This window comes from Monodon monoceros, unplaced genomic scaffold (assembly GCF_005190385.1).
Source record: "Monodon monoceros isolate NGI ecotype Baffin Bay Population unplaced genomic scaffold, NGI_Narwhal_1 Super_Scaffold_8, whole genome shotgun sequence".
NCBI classification, from domain to species: Eukaryota; Metazoa; Chordata; class Mammalia; order Artiodactyla; family Monodontidae; genus Monodon; species Monodon monoceros.
Window position 1 is genome coordinate 50,352,976 of NW_021703785.1, and position 21,091 is coordinate 50,374,066.

Consider the following 21,091-nt stretch of genomic DNA (forward strand, 5'->3'; position numbering starts at 1 on the left):
GTGCGGGCTTCAGTAGTTGTGGCACGCGGGCTCAGTAGTTGTAGCTTGCGGGCTCTAGAGCGCAGGCTCAGTAGTTGTGGCACACAGGCTTAGTTGCTCCGTGGCATGTGGGATCTTCCCGGACCAGGGCTTGAACCCGTGTCCCCTGCATTGGCAGGCGGATTCTTAACCACTGTGCCATCAGGGAAGCCCATACATATAATTTAATATACATACTTTATAGGGCAGGTATCTTTTCCTCTTTCTCTATCTTATTTATTTTTTGGCTGCGCCATGCAGCATGCAGGATCTTACTTCGCTGACCAGGGATCAAACCCAGGCCCTGGCAGTGAAAGCACCAAGTCCTAACCACTGGACCACCAGGGAATTCCTGAAAATTTTTTCTTTTTTAATAAAAGACCTTTTTTTGTGCTCATTTCAGCAGCACATATACTAAAATTGGAACGCTACAGAGAAGATTAGCATGGCCCCTGTGCAAGGATGACCCACAAATTTGCGAAGCATTCCATATTTTTTAACTAATAAGGACCTACTGTATAGCACAGGGAGCTCTACTGAATATTCTGTAATGGCCTATATGGGAAAAGAATATGAAAAGGAGTGGATATATGTGTATGTATAACTGATTCACTTTGCTGTACACCTGAAACTAACACAACATTGTAAATCCACTATACTCCAATAAAAAAATAAAATAAAATAAAATAAAAGGTCCTTTTACTTTCTAAAATGTCTTTATTTTATTTTGCTACTGAGTTAATGTATCTAAAAGAAAGATTTCCCAACCATTGTTTGGGCTGCTCTGGGCACCTGAAACGGAATCTCTCTTCCTGTTATTAAGTTCATCTCCCTTTCATTATTGAAAGTTGAATTCAAAATATACGTCTCAGCGATTACATTCTCTCTTTCATATGCTGGTGTTTCTCATTACATTCTCATTACATTCTTGAAACTCTCTCCTCTCCTGCTTCCAAAATATTATGCTGTTCTCATCCCTTTTCCTGCTTCTCTGACCCCTCTTTTTCTTTTGCCAACTAGTTTATCTTTCTAAATATGGCCATTCTCCAACGTTTGGTACCCTGAATATTCCCTCTCTATAAACTCTCCCTCACTTATTCTCTCTCAGTATCAGACATTATCTCCGTGCTAACAGCTATCAAATCGCTCTCCTCAATTCTATTCTCTCACCAAAGCTCTGGCTACACGACTTCAGCATTTACTGGATATTTCTAAAGGAACGCTCACTATAACAACACACACAATAATTCAAAAACAACTTTCACTGTTCTGCCCAAATGGAGACGGCCTTTCAATTTCTATTCCATTCAACGGCATGAATGAATATCACAATCTTCCCAGCTAGAAAGATTAGATCCCTGTGGCTCATCTCCTTTGTATCAGAATAAACTAATGGGATGTAGTGTGGTTCTGGATCAGACAGACTTAAATCTAAACCCAGGACTGCCATCACTTATTGTGTGATCTTGGATTAGTTACTTACTCTCTGAGCCTAGATCTTCATCTGTAAAATGGGATTAACAATACCCAGGGTTGTGAAGATCAAACGACACATACTGCACGCAGGACATAGTGGGCAAGCAATAGATCCTCTTGTCAGTTACAAATTTTGCTCATTCTTCATCTGAAGTTCTCTCATATGTGTCCCTACTCCCAGTTCTAACTCTTAGTCATACCTGGATTACTCTAATAACCTCTCTGCCATCTGCCTTAAATCTAGCCTCTTCAGTCCATCTTTCACACTGCTGTCAAAATAATTTTCTAAAAACAAACTTATGGTTGCCAAAGGGGAAAGGAGAGTGGGGGGAGGGATAAATTAGGAGGTTGGGATTAACATATACACACTACTATATAGAAAATAGATAACCAACAAGGACCTACTGTATAGCATAGGGAACTATGCTCAATATTCTGTAATAACCTATAAGGGAAAAGAATCTGAAAAGGAATACATATATATACATTTACACACATAACTGAATCACTGTGCTGTACACCTGAAACTAACACCATATTGTAAATCATCTATACTTCAATAAAAAAAGAAAAAAAGAATCTTCTTAAAATATATATTGATCAAATCATATTCTTATTAGCAAAATCTTCAACAGCTCCCTAACAATCAAGGCCTGTTCCGCTTTAACGTCTGCTCAAAATCTACTCTTTTGAACCTATTTCCTCTCACGTCTCATCACAAATATCCTCTGGTTTAATTGGCTTCCTCACTTCTACACACACATCAAGATCTTTCCCACCACCATGCTGTTGCTCAAATTGGTCCTTCCATCTGCTCTCGTTGGTCTTCCCTTTGAAACCATGCACCTCAGATGTGCTGGGACTCGAACCCAGCCTAAACCCTGATTGGGACTTGAACCCACATGGCTAGGACTCAAACCTGGCCAAAACCCACAGTCTTCCAACTGAGATCACACACCTGGTTTTAGGACTTAATGAAGCTCAGGTTCTTGATGTCTCATCACAGAAAGAATTCAGTGAGAGGCAAAGTGATAGTAAGAAGTAGATTTATTTAGAGAGATACACACTCCACAGATATAGTGTGGGCCATCTCAGGAGGTGAGAGCAGCACCAGGGTATGGGGTTGTCAGTTTTTAAGGGGTGGGTAACTTCATAGGCTAATGAGTGGGAGGAGTATTCCAGCTATTTTGGGAAGGGGGTGGGGATTTCCGGGAATTGGGCCACCGCCCAATTTTTCATCCTTATGGTTGGCCTTGGCACTGTCATGGCACCAGTCAGTGTGTCATTTAGCTTGCTGATGTATTACGATGAGCATATACTGAGGCTCAAGGTCTAGTGGAAGTTGACTTGTCCACCATCTTGGACCCATTTGGTTCTCATCTGTTTATGTCATGTCCTCGGGCTATGTCATTCTTTCGAAGGTTGTGCCCTGCCCCCTTCCCTCCTGTTTCACCTTTCCTAACCACTGGCTATATTTCAAATCCATATGACGCACAACCTTACTTATGCTCTATACTTGTTTTCATTTCCCTCGATTGTTTAACTTACATGAATCATCTTTCCCCACTTTGATAATTTGTGGGTTATTATTCATCGGCCCTCTGTCTACTACAGTGTATCTTTGTGTAACCAAGCAGACAAAAACTTCCAGGTGGATTAAGAGAATTGAACAAAAAAGAATTACTATCAGATGTTCTGATTTAACATACTTGAGTATTTAAAAGTTTAAAGACTCACATTGGTTCTTATTGTTTATGTTGTCTAAGTTTTTATCAGCCCAACTAGGGTGGGAGCTTCTTGAAAATAAAGACAAATGACTAACTTCTTCTGCATTCCCATAAACCTCCAACACATCATTAGTACTTCAGAGTAAAAACCTTAATACATCTTGGCTTTGAACAACAGAGCAATGATTTTGAACAACAGGCAAGGCATATATCAACCCTCCACAGGGAAAGTTTCTCTAATTCAGATATTCCTTCCTAGGAGGATACTTCCTTCCCTCCCACTCTCTTCTCCCATAGTAAGAATTCTACTATAGTAAGCCACTGTGATTGATGAGCCCATGTCACAGTATTTAGTAGATATAGGTCAAATGTTTTAAAAAATGGGACAACATGGTTCTAATCAATATCAGAAGAAAAACAACTTCCAGCATCATCTATGGACAAATCCTCAAACACACCTACCATAATCAGCTGGTGTATAATTCAGAAGTTCAAATTTCCAGTGTTTGTAGCTTGAATAATTCTGATACATATCAAATATTTCCCGGGTAAATTGTTGGCAGATATCACCTAAGAGAAAATATAAAAGTATTCAGTCAGCACACATTTCTCCAAAGAAGACATATAGATGGCCAGTAGGCACACGAAAAGATGCCCAACATTGCTAATTATTAGAGAAATGCAAATCAAAACTACCATGAGGTATCACCTCACACTGCTCAGAATGGCCATCATCAAAAAGTCTACAAACAATAAATGCTGGAGAGGGTGTGGAGAAAAGGGAACCCTCCTGCACTGTTGGTGGGAATGTAAATTGGTGCAGCCACTCTGGAAAACAGTACGGAGGTTCCTTCAAAAACTAAAAATAGAGTTGCCATATGACCCAGCAATCCCATTCTTGGGCATATATCTGAAGCAAACTCTAATAAGAAAAGATACATGCACCCCAATGTTCATAGCAGCACTATTTACAATAGCCAAAACATGGAAGCAACCTAAATGTCCATCAACAGAGGAATGGATAAAGGTGTGGTACGTATATACAATGGAATACCACTCAGTCATAAAAAAGAATGAAATAATGGCATTTGCAGCAACATGGATGGACCTAGAGATTATCATACTAAGTGAAGTAAGTCAGACAGAGAAAGACAAACATCATATGATATCACTTGCATGTGGAATCTAAAATATGACACAAATGAACTTATTTACAAAACAGAAACAGACTCACACACATAGAAATCAAACTTATGGTTACCAAAGGGAATAGGGGGTGGGGAGGGATAAATTAGGAGTTTGGGATTAGCAGATACAAACTACTACATATGAAATAGACAAACAACAAGGTCCTACTGTATAGCACAGTAGGATAGAAAATATTCAATATCCTGTAATAAACCAAAATTAAAAGAATATGAAAAAAATATTCATTTATAACTGAATCACTCTGCTGTACACCAGAAACTAACACAGCATTGTAAATCAACTATACTTCAATAAAAAATTTTTCAAAAATCAGCACAAATTTCTTAGAGAGTCCTCCTTAAGTAAAAACCCCTTAGGAGTTGAGAAATGACTACTTCCGAAGTGAAACACATTTAACAGACTTTTAAAGTTACAGTGTGTCATATCAAGGTAACATTTAAGTATTTTTTAAGATCATTTACGATAAAATTATTTTATTGACCTCCAGTAGTTCTTCCAGATGTCACCTCTAAAATAACATCATTTTTGTCATATTTCTCCTTTGGCACTAGACTCTGGAGAAGCTGAAAAAAAAAAATCAGTATTAGTGTGTATATTTTCCATGGTATACTGCTATTCCTTGAATTTAGATAAAAGATCCCCAAACACTAAAAAATCAGTAATTAACAAAATCATAGAGCATCTCAAAGAGGTCTGGTCCTAAAATGCTTTAATAAGTAGACCTAATTAGGCCTAAAATAAACGATGATTCATGTTAACAATGAAGTTACTTGTTGGCATATTTTCTACAATGCTATCAAATTATCTTAATTTTCTAAAATGCAAAAGTTTAGATCAAAGTCCAGTGTTCCATTCAATTTTCTTCGAATTTTGCTTCTGATTAGTCTTAAACAGTAGCTTCTTTCATCTAATGAAAGAAGTAAGCTCTGAAAGTCTTCATTTGGAGAAAATGAGGACTTTTAACGTATGATTATATATTCTCTCCCACAGTAAATGACAGCGGACGGACACCAGGCCGTGCCCTGTCTTCTCAGCAGAGTTGCTGTTTAAAGAGTAGATTGAGGATTCCCAAGGTAAGGCTCAAATAGTTTCTCAGTGTGACAAGAAAAAAAGGGGCTTTCTAATAAAGAAAGCAACCAACTTACCTCTTAGGAAGAAAAGGGAAGCAACTTTATTATTACTAAAAGGTCTTTCAAATCAAACTGAAAGTATCTATGTGTCATGATTCCCCCTACTGACAATTTTTGAAATAGTCCATCTCTGCTAGAAATGATATAGCCTGCAGGAGAGAATAGTAGACTAAGAGTCAGACGCCCTACATCTGCTTTTGACTAGCTGTTTAAATCAGTGAAAACAATAACTGATACCTCCATCCTCATCCTCAAAAAGTCCCTCTAGAGATTATCATACTAAGTGAAGCAAGCCAGACAGAGAAAGACAAATATCATATGATACTGCTTGTATGTGAAATCTAAAAAAAAAAGATACAAATGAACTTATTTACAAAACAGAAATAGACTCACAGACATAGAAAACAAACATATGGTTACCAAAGGGAAAAGGGGTTTGGGATTAACATACATCCACTACCATATATAAAATATATAACCAACAAGGACCTACTGTATAGCACAGGGAATTATACTGAATATTCTGTAACAACCTATAAGGGAAAAGAATCTGACAAAGAAGATATATGTATATCTGAATCACTGTGCTGTACACCTGAAACTAACATAGCATTGTAAATCAACTATACTTCAAGGAAAAAAACGTCTCTCTACTGGATTTCCAGGGTAGGGAAGACTGAAGGTAGGAGGATGGCAAATATGACAAAGGGGAACATAGTACATAGCACCGTATTTTCATTTTCTTGTAGACAAACCATCCATTGAGCTAGAAGGGACTAAAGACTTGTATTAACCCACTGTCTCTATGCCCTTGGATTCATTCCATTCTATCCTGAATGCAAATTTTCAATCCTTAATTAACCCAGTTACCATGTACCACTCCCTCTTTCTAAGACTTAAAACCCCCTGACTCTACTCCATGTTGAAGTAAATTTCTTCACTAGCATGTGTTCCCTTGTCTGGTAACTTAATAGATTCAGCTTTGGAATACTTCTGTCTGGGGGGGGGGCGGTGGTTTCGTTCCTTGCCAACACAGTCTCTTCAATCTCATTCTGTAGTAAATGACAGCACTAAACCCAATATTACCAATCATCATAAGAGAAGACTTAATCAACTGGTGTTTGGAAAATACTCTGAGCAGCAAAACATAGTCTAGCAAGAATAGTATTCCTTTACATTAACATTGCTGAGATTAGTTTACCTCTTAAAACATACCTCACTGTATAACATGTTGATTTTCTGAAGAATGGTTTGCCTCTCTTCCAAAGCAAGTTCTTGTAACTGCTTTTCATCTTGTTTATTTAGACCTACAAACCATCGACAGAAATAATGGTAAAAATGTTTAAATACTTACAAAGAAATTCTTAAATAGCTATCTAATCTCTACCTACTAGGTTTTATTTCAGTAGTGAAGGCAAGGGATTATACAAAAGAACAGAATAGTTAGAGAATGTAAAGTAAGTATTTGCTAAGTATGTCCAAAAAACTCAGTGTGAAAACAAGTACGATCTTGCCCCAAGGAGCTGGTGATTTGAATGTCTGTAAGTAATTATAGAAATCAGTGATAAACCAAACAGGTTTAAAAAGGGACTGGCTAATTAAACGTAAACCCGAATAAGCTAAGTCTCAGGGTAAACTGGGGTGACCATTTCTTGTCCGAAGCTGGCAGCCATTACCCAGCACGCTGTGAGTAATGTAGCATGGCTAGAACCTCCTTTTTTTTTTTCAAGAGAAGTCAGAAATAAGACCTCTTTAAAATTCTGAAACCTCTTGAAATGTTCATACTTAGTAAACATTTTTTAAAAACACCACATGGGTCAAAAAACCACACATCCTTGCAAGCCTCTGCTTTATGGAAAGGACGGTCATTTTCACATCATTTCAAAGCAGAAAGTTAAATCATGGAGCTCTAATAACACAAGCTATCAATGAGATAGTGGCCAAGTAGGGTGGATCTCATAACCTTTGACTCCATTGCTTTAGATGCCCAGAGATTCCATTTGTCACTGGTGATGTGTGCTAGATAGGTAGAAATTTTTAATTCTTAAAAATAAAGAAGAAAATAGAAATGAAGACATAAAGGAGAGAAGGCTCTTTAAAATTCTTTTCTAGTCCTGGAAGTCATGGGGGTCTGGTGGGATTCTATGCCTTATTCCTGCTTTCAACATTTCACACTTACTCTGTGCTAAATACTCTGCCAGTTGCTGGGGACACAAGGATGAATAAAACATGGTTCAGGGCTAAAGTGGCTCAGTCTGGTGGGAAAGGTGGACACATTCACTTGATTACGATATGTGGTGTGGGCAGCGCCGTCGAGGCCTAAAGGGTGGTCTAACCCAGACTTCAACCCTTAAGGAAGGTTCCTAGATAAGGTGCCATCTGAACTCAATTCTAATTATGGATCACCTGTTGCAGAATTGTAATATCGCTACTGGCCTCACCTTGTGCACATAAGTCTCGGGTCAGAGGTACCAGAAAAACCTGCTGATCTGCAATCATATAAAATTATTTTTGTGGCTTTTTATTATTTACTGAACTGTAAGATCCAATCTAGTTCAATTTCACTGTATCAACAGATTCAAGAGTCTATTATACCTTATGTTTGGTGCTGCAGGAAATAAAGATGAATAAGACACAGGCCCTGTACTTGAGGAACAGGGAAAGGGACTGAAGTTAAGACAATTACATAATGGATCAGAATATAAAACAGAGAAAGGCAATCATACTTGTTTTACAGAGGGGAGTGAAGCCAAAGGATGATATTCAAGCCATACTTTGTAAGCAGACTGAACTTTAAGAAGGTGAAATTGGTGGGTTAACAACATGAGCAAAGACATAGACATGGGATGGTCTGAGTATATTCAGGGAATGGCAGATTGTCTGTTTTGGTTGGAAGGGAGAATACTCAAAGGGAATTAATATACTACACAGAGAGGAGGGGGTCACTCGGCAGAGACTATTAAATGCCAAGCCAAGCAATCTATATTTATAGGCAATGGGAGTTACTGGAAATTCAGAGCAGGAGAGAAATATGATTAAGGTTGTACTTAGGCTGGGAAAGCTTGGAGGTGAGACTACAAGTTAGGAATTTATTGTAATCATCTAGGACTGAGATATAATGAAAATATAAACTAGTGGAAAGAATAGAAGAGGACTCATGCAAGATACATTACAGAGGTAGACCCTATTGGACTTTGAATCATTGTGCAGTGGATAAGAGCAGAGGCTGTGGAGTCTCCTTGATTGGGTTCAAATTCCTGCTCCTCTCCTGACTGGCTAAGTGACCTTTGGCATTTTAACCTCTCAGTTTCTTCATCTATAAAGTGAGAATATTAATAATAATTCCTACCTTATAACATTTCAAATGAGATATTTGCAAAATACTTACCTTAGTGCCTGGCACATACTAAGACTTAGTAAACGTAGCTATTATCACTATTATTATAAAATAGCAGAATTGTAGAAGAAACTTTAGAAGCAAACTACTAATACTTTAATCCAATCTACTAATATTACACATGACACAAACGTGGCTGAAAGAGGTTATGTCAATTTAATTTGGAAAGCATTTAGTAAGCTCCTATTATGTGCAAGCAACTTTCCCAAACTAATTAATTACAAATTTGAGTGGCATTATGCGAAAGAGTAAAAAATAATCCTCATTAAAAGAGGTGAGAGGGAATTCCCTGGCGGTCCAGTGGTTAGGACTCTGCACTTCCACTGCAGGGGGCACATGTTCAATCTCTGGTCAGGGAACTAAGATCCCGCATGCCTCATGGCCAAAAGAAAAGTGAGAGACTCGCAGACCACTAATAGGAGGCAGAAAAAGGTAAGGCTTTGGACATCCAGGACTTTACAGGTATAGCTGTGACTGGCCTCGATGCTGCTTAACATCTCTAAGGCTTAATGAAACAGGATGGAGCACAAAAGAAAGTTTATAAATTAAACTAAAAGCCAATAGCAAGGGACTTTCCTGGTGGTCCAGTGGTTAAGACTCTGTGCTCCCAATGCAGGGGGCCTGGGTTCCATCACTGGTCATGAAACTAGATCCCGCATGCATGCCGCAACTAAGAGTTTGCATGCTACAACTAAGACCCAGTGCAACCAAATAAATAAATAAATAAATATTAAAAAAAAAATGAGGGCTCATGTCCTTTAAAAAAAAAAAAAATTTGGATAAATGTTGAATCCCAAGTTAGTCCATTATACTTTTCTCTCAACTTCTGTATATTTTGGAAATTTTTCATAAAAGAAAAAATGTTAAGGCAATAAAATATTAAGAGATACTAAAATTAAAAATTAACACCTCTTACATTATATATAAAATTAACTCAAATAGATCAATGACCTAAATGTAAGGACTAAAAATATAAAATCCTTGGAAGAAAACTCAGATGTGAACCTTTGTGACCTTGGATTATGCAATAATTTCTTAGCTATGTCACCAAAACACAAACAAGAGAAAAAAAGATAAACTGAACATCATCAAAATTAAAAACTGTGGTGCTTCAAGGGACAACCCACAGAATGGGAGAAAATTTTTGCAAATAATATATCTGATAAGGAACTTGTATCTGTAATATAAAGAACTCTTACAGCTCAATAATAAAAAGACAACTCCATTAAAAAATGGGCAAAGGATCTAAACAGTCATTTAACCAAAGGTGATATACAACAGCCAATAGGCACATAAAAAGACACTCAACACCATTAATCAGGGAAATGCAAGTCAAAACCGCAGTAAGATACCACTTCACACACACTAGGAAGGCTAGAATCGAAAGGGCGGATCACAAGGGTTGGAGGGGATGTAGAAACACCAGAACGCTCATACACTGAGGATGGAATGTAAAATGGTTCAGCCACTTTGGAAAACCAGTCTGACAGTTCCTCAAAAGGTTAAACATGAAGTTACCACACAACTTAGCAATATATGTCTACACAAAAACTTGTACACAAATGTTCATAACAGCATTGTTCATAATAACCAAAAAAGTGGAAAAACTCAATAACCAACAACTGATGAACGGATAAATAAAATGTGGTATAGCTATACAATGGGACATAATTCAGCAATAAAAAGAAATGAAGTACAGAAACATGCTACAACATAAATGAACCTTAAACATATGCTAAGTGAAAGAAGCCAGTCACATAGGGTAACATATTGTACGATTCCATTTATATAAAATGCCTGAAATAAGTAACTGTATAGAGACAGAAAGTAGATTAGTGGTTGTCTAGGGCTGGCAGGGATGGGGGGGATTGGCATGAGATGGCTAAAGGGTGCAGCGTTTCTTTTTGGGGTGATGAAATAATACCCATACCATATAAGCCCTCTGACGGGGTAGGAATTGTATTTTTGTGTCCCTGGTATGTAGCACATAGGACAGTGCCCAATAAAGATCTATTAATAAATTAAACCTTCTGAAAACGTCAACATTTAGTCTCCCAGACCCTAAGTGCTTCTTGGCAAGTACCACAAGGACCTCGGTCTCTTAGTAGTTGCTCTTTAGTAGCTGAAATACTTCAAACACCCAGAGTACAGAGTCCTGTCCTTTCCAAGTGCAGGGCTTACTATGTGCAGGCTTTTTAAAAGACTGTGTTCAATATACCTTTAACTTAGAAAATCAATCCTGTACTTGTACACACATATCTTTTACCTACTTTTACACATTGATTCTAATTCTTCAATGGCTTGTTCAGCCTCCTGAATTTCTTTGTAAATGACTGCAAGCGGAGCCAGCTCAGCATGCCGTTGATTCAAGGACCTCCGGTCCCCTTCACTCACAGAGATATGCTGCAAACAATGATCAAGTGTTTGGTACTCCTTACTCAGGTCCTCCATGTATTTCTGTAGTCCTTTATGCTTCCAGAGCATCCTGGTATCTTGATGACAATATCTCCTGGACCAATTCTCACTTAACAGACAATGGAGAATGTGATTCCTGTTTTGTCTAAAAACCCACAGCCTTGTGTCAAGAGGTATCTGTGTAAGCTGATGAGAATGGAGATGGACATGGCACTGGTGGTGACCATTAAGACACAGATGTCTAAAAAGCCAAACAAACAGGTGACGATTCATTTCAGCATCTGAAACAAAATAAACACAATCTGAGAAATATCAACTCCACAGATATAAAAGCTGAAGGAGCCTCAAGAAATCTTGCTCAGTTCACTGCCTCAGCCAGCTCCAAACACAGCCCCTAAATTCAATAACACACAAAAAGAAAACGAATCTTCAAATCTGTGAATATAACAAAATAAATGAAGGTAGTGCTGTTTTCTACCCATTCAACATATATAATTAACTAAGGCAAATGAGTAGGAGTGTAACTAATAAATATATCAATAGAATGGGTTAAATCAGCTATTTTCTAGAAAGTACCCAGAATCTAAAATTGAGTGTGTGAATAAGCTCTTGACAAGTATGAAATAATCATGCAAACTTTAGGTGGTTCGTATATTAATAGATTTTTAAAGTTTTAAGGAAACACTACTTCCTTGTCTAATTCTTAGGTATCCAGATGCCCAAGGAAGTCAAGTAACTTAATCATGATTATTCATTCTGCCAGATAGAGGCAGAGCTGAGGTGAATGCAGCTTGCCTGTTCAGACTTCAGTGCTTTTCATTCCCAACTATGCAATCACTCTTCGAAGGTGCTTCCCTTTTAGCTGAGATCCTAAAGGACGGAAAATTTATATATTAACAGACTAAGAAAGTAGAAAGTTTGATAAAAAAAAAAGACAATGATGATAATTATATTAAATGAAAAAACAGAATCAAAACAATATAATCTCAATTAGGTTTTCAAATTTGTCTACAGTATATGGAATACATGGGTTTATGGGGACATAACTGCATCATAAGTTGAGGAAGAGCTTTATTTTGAAAAAAGAAAACTAAAAACATACCAAAACGTTAGTAAGATGATCTCTAGTTGTGGGATTATGGATTCCTTTTGCTTCCTTTTTTTTTTCTACTTCTTCGTGTTTTCCAGGTTTCCTATACATTTAGCACATGCTACTTTTACAATCAGGAAGAAAAATTACTTTAAAAAATTCCATGTTAGGTGAAATTAGTTATGTACAATAATTATCTGTTCTTCCTTCTAACAGAGATAATCAAAAGAGCTAACAAATGTACACAATGGTTTTACTGAGTAAGAAAGAGAAGATAAAGTGTTCTAAGAAAAATACTTTGCCCCTAAAATCCTGAGGTTCAAAGTTGAAATAAGGGTCAAAATTGATCAGAATCAACCTTTATTGCCTCCAGTGTTCCTACTACATTAGGTGTATTCATATATTAGCTCATTTGACCATTGTAAGTCTGCTAACTTGGATATTGTCATCTCCTAGGAAATAAAATATTCAGAATAGTCTCTAAAATATTCACAGTTTGCAGGGTTGTACTAAGGAAATTTAACATACTGAATCACATTGAGAAAAGGACTGCGGGAAGCATGCACAAAGGCACAGTAGCCACAAATGTTACAGTCCTCCAGCAGGAGTTTCTGCCTGTCTTCACATTGAGACAAGCTGGGACCTGGGACCGTTTGCTGCAGTGCTGCAATGCTTGCACCTGGACAAATGTTTCCTTAAGCAACAAAATACAAAGAAACTAATAGGGGCTAAAAATAACTGTGTGCATGCACAGTTGGGGCAAATTCTGGACAACTAGATAAAAGGAGACCAAAAAGCCCAACTGGCACCTCTGAAGAGCTGGCAGCAAAAGCAGGGAGTGGGGAGCAAAAGCAGGATACTGCGCATGCCCCCTGCACACAACGTAGCCTAGGGGATGGGCAGACCACTTAAGCCACCCCTCTGCTGGATCCCTGGACACACCCCTACCCTCACCCCATGTAAGGAACCTGCTCACTCCCCTCTGCTGCAGCAGGGGCCACGATATAGCCTTGCCTGAATTTCTTCTCTGGCCTCTGATCAATATCTATTGATTAAGGAGGCCAGGAACCCTGGTCTAAAACAACATCTAGTCACAGAAAGTGTGTCCATTTGAAAAAGGACGTAACAAAAAAAATGGCAAAAAGATTTTTGTTAAAACACCTCTAGCTAAATTTCCATTTTAGAAATAGTACAAAAAGCAACTCTCAAGGTCATGAACCTCAATGTTAAGTAAATCCCAAGACGTTTACCTTCTAGGTTAATCTATACCTGAGAATAGCAAGCCTTCTCCATCACTCCCTGACAGTAACAGGATTAAAATGATACTCTAGGGGCTTTCCTGGTGACTCTTTTCCAGTCGTTTAAGAGTCTGCCTGCCAAGGCAGGGAACATGGGTTCAAGCCCTGGTCCGGGAAGATCCCACATGCCGCGGAGCAACTAAGCCCGTGCGCCACAACTGCTGAGCCTGCGCTCTAGGGCCCGTGAGCCACAACTACTGAGCCCTCATGCCACAACTACTGAAGCCTGCGCGCCTGGAGCCCGTGATCGGCAACGAGAGAAGCCACCGCAATGAGAAGCCCGCGCACCGCAACGAAGAGTAGCCCCCGCTCGCTGCAACTAGAGAAAGCCCGCGCGAAGCAACGAAGACCCAACGCAGACAAAAATAAATAAATAAAATAAATGAAAATTAAAAATAAAATGATACTCTAGGGACAACTCTCAGCCTTGGCAAGTCAGAAGTGACACTAAGCCGGCACGAGAGGATCACGTGTAAGCCACACTAACTCGGTATACGGAGTGATCCCACAGGGAGACACCATGGGAAAAAAAAAAAAAAAGCTGGAGAAGGAAAATAGACTTTTAAGACCTAAAAAGAGAAGTGAACTGTGAGCACGTTAAAAAAAAAAAAAAAAAAAAAAGACAGACAGAAAGGACGTTAGGTTTCCTTACGGAGGTCTGAACCTTCTGTGGTCCACTACGTTTCAGCCCGACAGGCACCGGATCACTTTCACTGCCGGGTTCACCCCTTCCGGCTTAGAGCTTGATCCCGCCTCTTCCGTCTCGACTCTTCTCCAGAAGAGTAGTCCTTGCGTGTGCCTAACAATAAGCTAACAGAGGAAACAAAAGAGAAAAATGGAAAAGCGAGAAAAATTCCCACGAGAGAGATGACCAGGCGACTTACTCATCCGGATTCTGAGCCCAGGGTGTAGGTTGCGATGGAAGGGGGAGGGGAGGTGCAGGGGCATTGGTGCCGCAGTGAACCACAGCTCCCCACCCGGGAATCTTGGGAGTTGTAGTTTATCTCGGACGAACGCCCAGCCTCCAACCCCCTAGGCCAAAGGTGGAGCTTTGGTTTTCACAGTTTCAGGCAAGCCCAAAAGGGAGATTCCCTACAGTTCTGATTAAGAGATCAAGATATACAAGAATTTTCTTGTATATAGAGCCACTAGAGCAGAGATTCCTGATTTTTTTAAATGAGGATCCCTTTTCATCATTCAAAAATTTGCAGGATTCTGCATTTTAATACTTGTACTTTCAGCTTCCATTGCCTGAGAAGATACCTAATGACTAATTGAGACTATAAAGTTGTATTTTTTTAAATCATAAGGAGGATCCAAAATATGAGAGACTATATATAGCCACAACTTAGTGAATTTATAGCTGTTGTATACATAAACACAATTTGGGGGCTCAATTTAAGTTTGTAGCTTGTAAACCATCAATTAAGTAAAGCATTAAAAATCCTAAATAATAAACAATTCCAGGAAAATGCAAATATATTGCCTTACTTTGAATATCCAAGTAGGATACACATTTACATTGGTGATCACATTTACAAGTCATTTGACCTCTGTGCCCTAGTATTTCTTCCTGAAAAGCAGAGGCAACAAGAATTCCACATTACCAACTTCACAAGATATTTTCTTAGTTTATGACCACATATATAAAAAGGAGAATTAGGCATAAATATAAATATCTAACGTGTATTGCCTATTTCAAGGTATCTACTTCTACCAACTACATATTAGATACTACTCTAAATGGCTTAAGCCTATTTATTAATTAATTTAATCTTTACAACAACCCTAAAATACCCATTTTGCAGAAGAGAAAACTAAGGCACAGAGAGTTTAAGTAACTTGTCCAAGGTAAAAGAACTAGTAAGTGATAGAGCTGAGATTCAATGAAGACAATCTGTCTTAATGATCTATGGCTCCTAAGCTCTGATACTGCCTCCCTCCTCCAGAAAAAAGAAAAGAAAACATTCAGTCTTTCATGCAGTAAACACTGAGCACCAGTTATGTGTTAATCACTATTCTAGACATGAGACTTCAGCAATGAAGAGAAAAGACAAAAATCTTTGCTCTCACGAATACCAAAGTACCCACATAAATCATTCTCCTAAATTATCCAACAAAATCTTTTAATTCTTTATTTTGATGTATATATAAAACTTCCTTCTTAAAAAATAAGCTTTAGTGCCATGGACTAATCCCTCCCAAATTCAGTATGTTGAAGTTAACCCCCAGTATGACCCCACTGGAAATAGGGCCTTTAAGGTGATTAAGGTTAAATAAGGTCATATAGAGGGAACCCTAATCTGATAGGACTAGTGCCCTTACAGGAAGAGACCAGAGAGCTTGTGTAGTCTCTTTCTGGCCCCCTCTTTCCCTCAACAAGCGAAAAGAGGTCAGGGGGTGAGCACACAGCAAGATAGCAGCCACCTACAAGCCAAGAGAAGAGGCCTCAGAATGAAACCTACCTTGCCAGCACCTTGATCTTTCCAACCTCCAAAACTGCGAGAAATAAATTTCTGTTGTTTAAGCCACTCAGTATGGTACTTTGTTATGGCAGCCCAAGCAAAGACATTTACATATGTAAACATTTATTGAGATATACATGAAACGTTATATACTTTATGAATGTTATTTCTAAATTTAAAGAAAATCCCTAAAGACTATAAATATTGCTTCCTCCTCCATGTGTTTTTAAAGAAAGTAATGTGGTTATAATTATATTTATGAATATGCAAAGATGTCCACAATATATTATTAAGTGAAAGAGAATGTTTAAAAAATTCATCAAACTATTTCACTTAAAAAACGTATGTGGGACTTCCCTGGTGGTGCAGTGGTTAAGAATCCACCTGCCAATGCAGCGGACACGGGTCAGAGCCCTGGTCCGGGAAGACTGCACAGAGCAGCTAAGCTCACAAGCCACATCTACTGAGCCCTCGAGCCACAACTACTGAAGCCCGCGTGCCTAGAGCCCGTGCTCCGCAACAAGAGAAGCCACTGCAATGAGAAGCCCACGCACAGCAAGGAAGAGTAGCCCCTGCACACTACAACTAGAGAAAGCCCGCGTGCAACGACGAAGACCCAATGCAGCCAAAAATAAATAATTAATTAATTGATTTTTTAAAAAAGTATATGATGCATATTTAAAAGTCTGGAAGAGGGAATTCCCTGGTGGTCCAGTGGTTAGGACTTGGTGCTTTCACTGCTGTGGCCTGGGTTCAATCCCTGGTTGGGGAACTAAGATCCTACAAGCCGTGCAGTGCAGCCAAAAAAAAAAGAAAAATCTGGTGGAATTATAGGTAATCTCTATTTTCCTTTTCATAGTACTATGAATTTCTTGAGATTTTGTGATGGGTATTGTAAACAAGAAAGCTATAAAAGAAAAAAGACATTCTTTCATGTTTGATTGAAAAGCCTTATGGAAGTTATTATTCTCAAATTGTTCTATGAAGTTAAACAACTTCTATTTGCAAGAAGTCTGATATATTACAGAATAAAAGTTTCCAGAAATAGTAATAAAAGAGGTTGATTCAGTGGGGGAAAAAGAATTAGCATTTTGATTAAATTAGAAACAAGCACTACCATGTCTGAAATATTTCTCACGATAAAGTCAACTATGAATACTTTCTTTGTTGAATGAATTTGTAATGGACACTGACGATTTGGTATCTCTTTGTCAGAAACTAAATGACCTGTGTCCCCCTCCTCCAACTTGGAGCATGCTAACACAACAAAATACGTGGGGTCATTTTTCATCTCCATTTAGAGCAAATCAGTCCCAAACCCAAAGGGGTAGGGAATGGGGATTTTCACTTAACTTCCTCTCAGAGACCTCCGGATTCTTTTAAAGATTCTGAGGACACTCGTGTCTAGAGTACTAACAAGAGGTCGATTTGTGTCCTTCAGCAGAGATTTCACATCAGTAAACTGTCTGCTTAGGGCTTACCCAGAGAGAAGCAGAGCACCAGACTTTCCTCAGCCCTGGACATTCTTTGGGGAGCTAGACAAGGGTGAGTGTAGAGATTGTTCCAGGCTAAGTTGAAACTTTGGTCCTATCTGGGAAATTTTCAGTGGCACTGAAAGCAACATAAAATCTCAGCACACAAGCCATAACACATTGTTTTTTAGCACACTGTGAAGATACACCTGGCTTTCTGATTCCCGGTAGTTTAGCTCTTGACCAATGCCATCTTGAGACTGGCAATGGCTTGGGATTTGAATCAGGTATATTTTACTATAGAAAAAGTGAAAGCAGGTAGCAATTTAATACAAAATTCAAGCTCTCAATATGGTGGAAAAGTAGAAAAACAAAGTTTATTTTATTTGTATCCTTATAAATTATTTTCCCCGAGAGAAGCGAAATATAAAGAATGAAAAAAGAGCATTTCTTATTTTCACATGTTCATACTGCTTCTCAAATTTTTCGGAGCTTGAAAAAAATAAAGCTAACAAACACGCCACCTGCTGGCATTATTGAAACTAGATCGCAAGTTATTTTCAGAGTCAAGAGGTGTTCAAGGAGTCTTGAAATGTCAACTTACGATGTATTTCTTTTACTCTAATAATAATAATAAAAGGGTAGATCCTGGAAACTCATCTTTTACCCCATAAACTGGTATTAGCCTAGGCTGAGGTCAGCTTTGTTAACAAGCTCATTTAGTGTTGTCTCCCACAACTTCTTGGTAATTTCACCTCTTCCATTTTTCATCCTAAATTTCAGGCTAAATATTTTTCTTAAATTATTTCCTTCAGTTTTGAATTATACATTTTCAAATTTTCATTTCAATGAGTTTAGTTTTCCCATCTTTTTCTACTAACAGTAGTCTTCAAATACCCTTTATAAGCATTAAAGTACTTTCCAACTTAGATACAAATCTTCCCTTGAGGAATACAATGTAATCTATACTCTCTGTGTGTGTAGATATATATCTTTTAATTTTTTCCATTTTTATTATGAAAAATTTCAAACATGTTCAAAATTAGAACAGTAAAATGACCCCTGTTCACTCATCATGAATTCTCAACATTATCAACTTAGTGTTCACCCTCCCACCTCCCTCTCTCTTCTCATCCTCAGTGGATTAATTTGAAGCAAATACAAGACATTGTAACTCTTCGTCTGTAAATATTTTTGTATACATCTCCAGAAGATAAAGACTTTTATAATATATGATCACCCCTAAAAATTAAAAATAGCTTAATATTATCAAATATCTAGTCAGTATTTAAATTTCCCTGATTGTGCCAGATTTTTTGTCTTTTTCTTTTTTGGCGGGGGGAGGCAGTTTGCTTGTTCACATCAAGATTCAAATAAGGTCCATACATTGCAATTTGTTTCTATATATAATACTTGGTTTGTCTTAATCTACAGGTTCCCCCCTCTTTTTAATTATTTTTATTTGCAATGTATTTGTTGAAGAGACCAGATCCTTTGCCTTGAGAAGTTTCACACAGTCTAGATTTTTCTAGACTTGTGTTGTGGTGTTTATCATGTTCCTTTGTTTCCTGTATTTCCTATAAACTTGTCTGGAAGCTTGAACAGAGTCATATTTACTTTTTTTTTTTTCAAAACTAATTCATAGGTGGGTTAGATACTTACAAAGGAAGATGCAAAATATTTAGTTGTGTCTTTTTAAAATACTAGAAGCTCTTGATTGCCTAGATCCATTATTCCATTAGAAATTGCAAAATGGTGATATTTTATCATTCTGACTTCATTTATTTATTTATTTATTTGGTTGTGCCGGGACTTAGTCGCGGCTCGCAGGCTCCTTAGTTGCGGCATGTGAACTCTTAGTTGTGGCATGCATGTGGGATCTGGTTCCCTGACCAAGGATCAAACCTGGGCTCCCTGCATTGGGAGCATGGAGTCAACCACTGCGCCACGAGGGAAGTCCTCTGACTTCATTTATTATTTGGAATCTCTATAAAGAGAAACTTTTCCTCATCAACTATTTGTTGCCCTTGCTTTGAAATTTTTAAAAGAAAAAATTAAAACTTTGCCAAAGTGGAGAGGTGATCAAATTCAAAATTTTGCTTTCTGAATAATATCCAGGATTTCCAAATTCTATTTCAATCTTATCTTTTTTTTTTACTTTAGTAGTACGGCAATTCTCTGCAATTCTCATATCCCCAAAGCTCTGAAAAACCTTGTTTTCAATGCAAATATCAAAAAATCTCAGAAAACTGAAGGGTTTTTGGTAACTTATTTGATGGCCAAATCTGCCCTAACCCAAACCCAGTTTGGCAGGCATACCAACTGAGACTGAAGTGAGGCGATTTATATCTGTATTTATCCCACTTGGAATAAATATTCGTATTTTTTACCGAAGAAATATTTATTCATGGAGGGGAGGGATAAACTAGGAATTTAGGATTAACATGTACACACTACTGTATATAAAATAGATAACCAACAAGGACCTATTGTATAGCACAGGAAACTATATTCAATATTTTCTAATAACCTACAAGGGAAAAGAATCTGGAAAAGAATATATATGTCTGAATCACTTTGCTGTACACCTGAAACTAACACAACATTGTAAATCAACTATACTTCAATAAAAAATAAAATTTAATTTGATTTAATTAAAAAAAGAAATATTTGTTTGTTAGATTACAGGCTGCTGCTCCAGATCCCGCTGAAAGTGTTACAATGTACGGTATACGCATTTCCTTTCTAAATCCAAAGCATCCTGAAGTTTGAAAACATCTGGTCCAAGTATTTCAGGTAAAGAACTGTGAACTGTAACAATAATATAGTAGTTAACATTCACTGAGTACTTATTCTTTACCAGGTAGTGCTCTAAATTTTTAACATTTAACTAATTCACTCAGTCTTCCCAACAACCCTACGAATTGCTGAGGCACAGCATGGCTAGGTGACTTGCTCAAGATTGTACCCAACAGACAGATGAAGAGTGGCCAAAGGCATTTGAACCAAAAAGGTTGGGCTGCACTGTGACCTTGATTCTGCTGCCCGTACTCTCTCATTAACTTGCACATCGTTCTCCCAGCTCTCCAAGATCTGACTCCAATCTAGCTAGCCTCTTTTCATCTCTCATGATATCCTCCAAGCACCTCATGTCCATGTTTCAGCTCAACCAGATAACTCCTTATTTCTTCCAAAACACATCTTCAAACTTGGCTTTTTTGTTCATATTGCTAAAAGATATATATAAATATATATATATATATTTTTTTTTTTTTTTTTTTTTTGCGGTACGCGGGCCTCTCACTGTTGTGGCCTCTCCCGCTGCGGAGCACAGGCTCCGGACGCACAGGCTCAGCGGCCATGGCTCACGGGCCCAGCCGCTCCGCGGCATGTG

General features: G+C 38.0%; 1 protein-coding gene and 1 non-coding gene across 4 annotated transcripts in view; one reads left to right on the forward strand and one right to left on the reverse strand.

Moving 5' to 3' along the window:
* The window catches only part of MTRF1 (mitochondrial translation release factor 1), a 68,956-nt gene that overhangs the window by 35,386 nt on the left and 12,479 nt on the right, over nucleotides 1-21,091 (reverse strand). Inside the window, exons 2-8 of one of the 3 annotated variants that reach the window (XM_029210051.1) lie at nucleotides 14,413-14,570; nucleotides 12,475-12,565; nucleotides 12,168-12,242; nucleotides 11,228-11,653; nucleotides 6,776-6,867; nucleotides 4,912-4,993; nucleotides 3,684-3,791 (exon numbers count right to left, since the gene is read on the reverse strand). In XM_029210051.1, the coding sequence (XP_029065884.1) occupies nucleotides 3,684-3,791; nucleotides 4,912-4,993; nucleotides 6,776-6,867; nucleotides 11,228-11,645 (700 nt within the window). In that variant the 5' untranslated portion in view covers nucleotides 11,646-11,653; nucleotides 12,168-12,242; nucleotides 12,475-12,565; nucleotides 14,413-14,570. Of the gene's footprint in view, nucleotides 1-3,683; nucleotides 3,792-4,911; nucleotides 4,994-6,775; nucleotides 6,868-11,227; nucleotides 11,654-12,167; nucleotides 12,243-12,474; nucleotides 12,566-14,412; nucleotides 14,907-21,091 lie in introns of those variants that run through there. The other 2 variants (XM_029210050.1, XM_029210052.1) reach the window with 2 other exon arrangements.
* Nucleotides 409-515, forward strand: LOC114888447. The gene has a single exon (XR_003791784.1). It is a non-coding gene; the product is annotated as a U6 spliceosomal RNA (small nuclear RNA).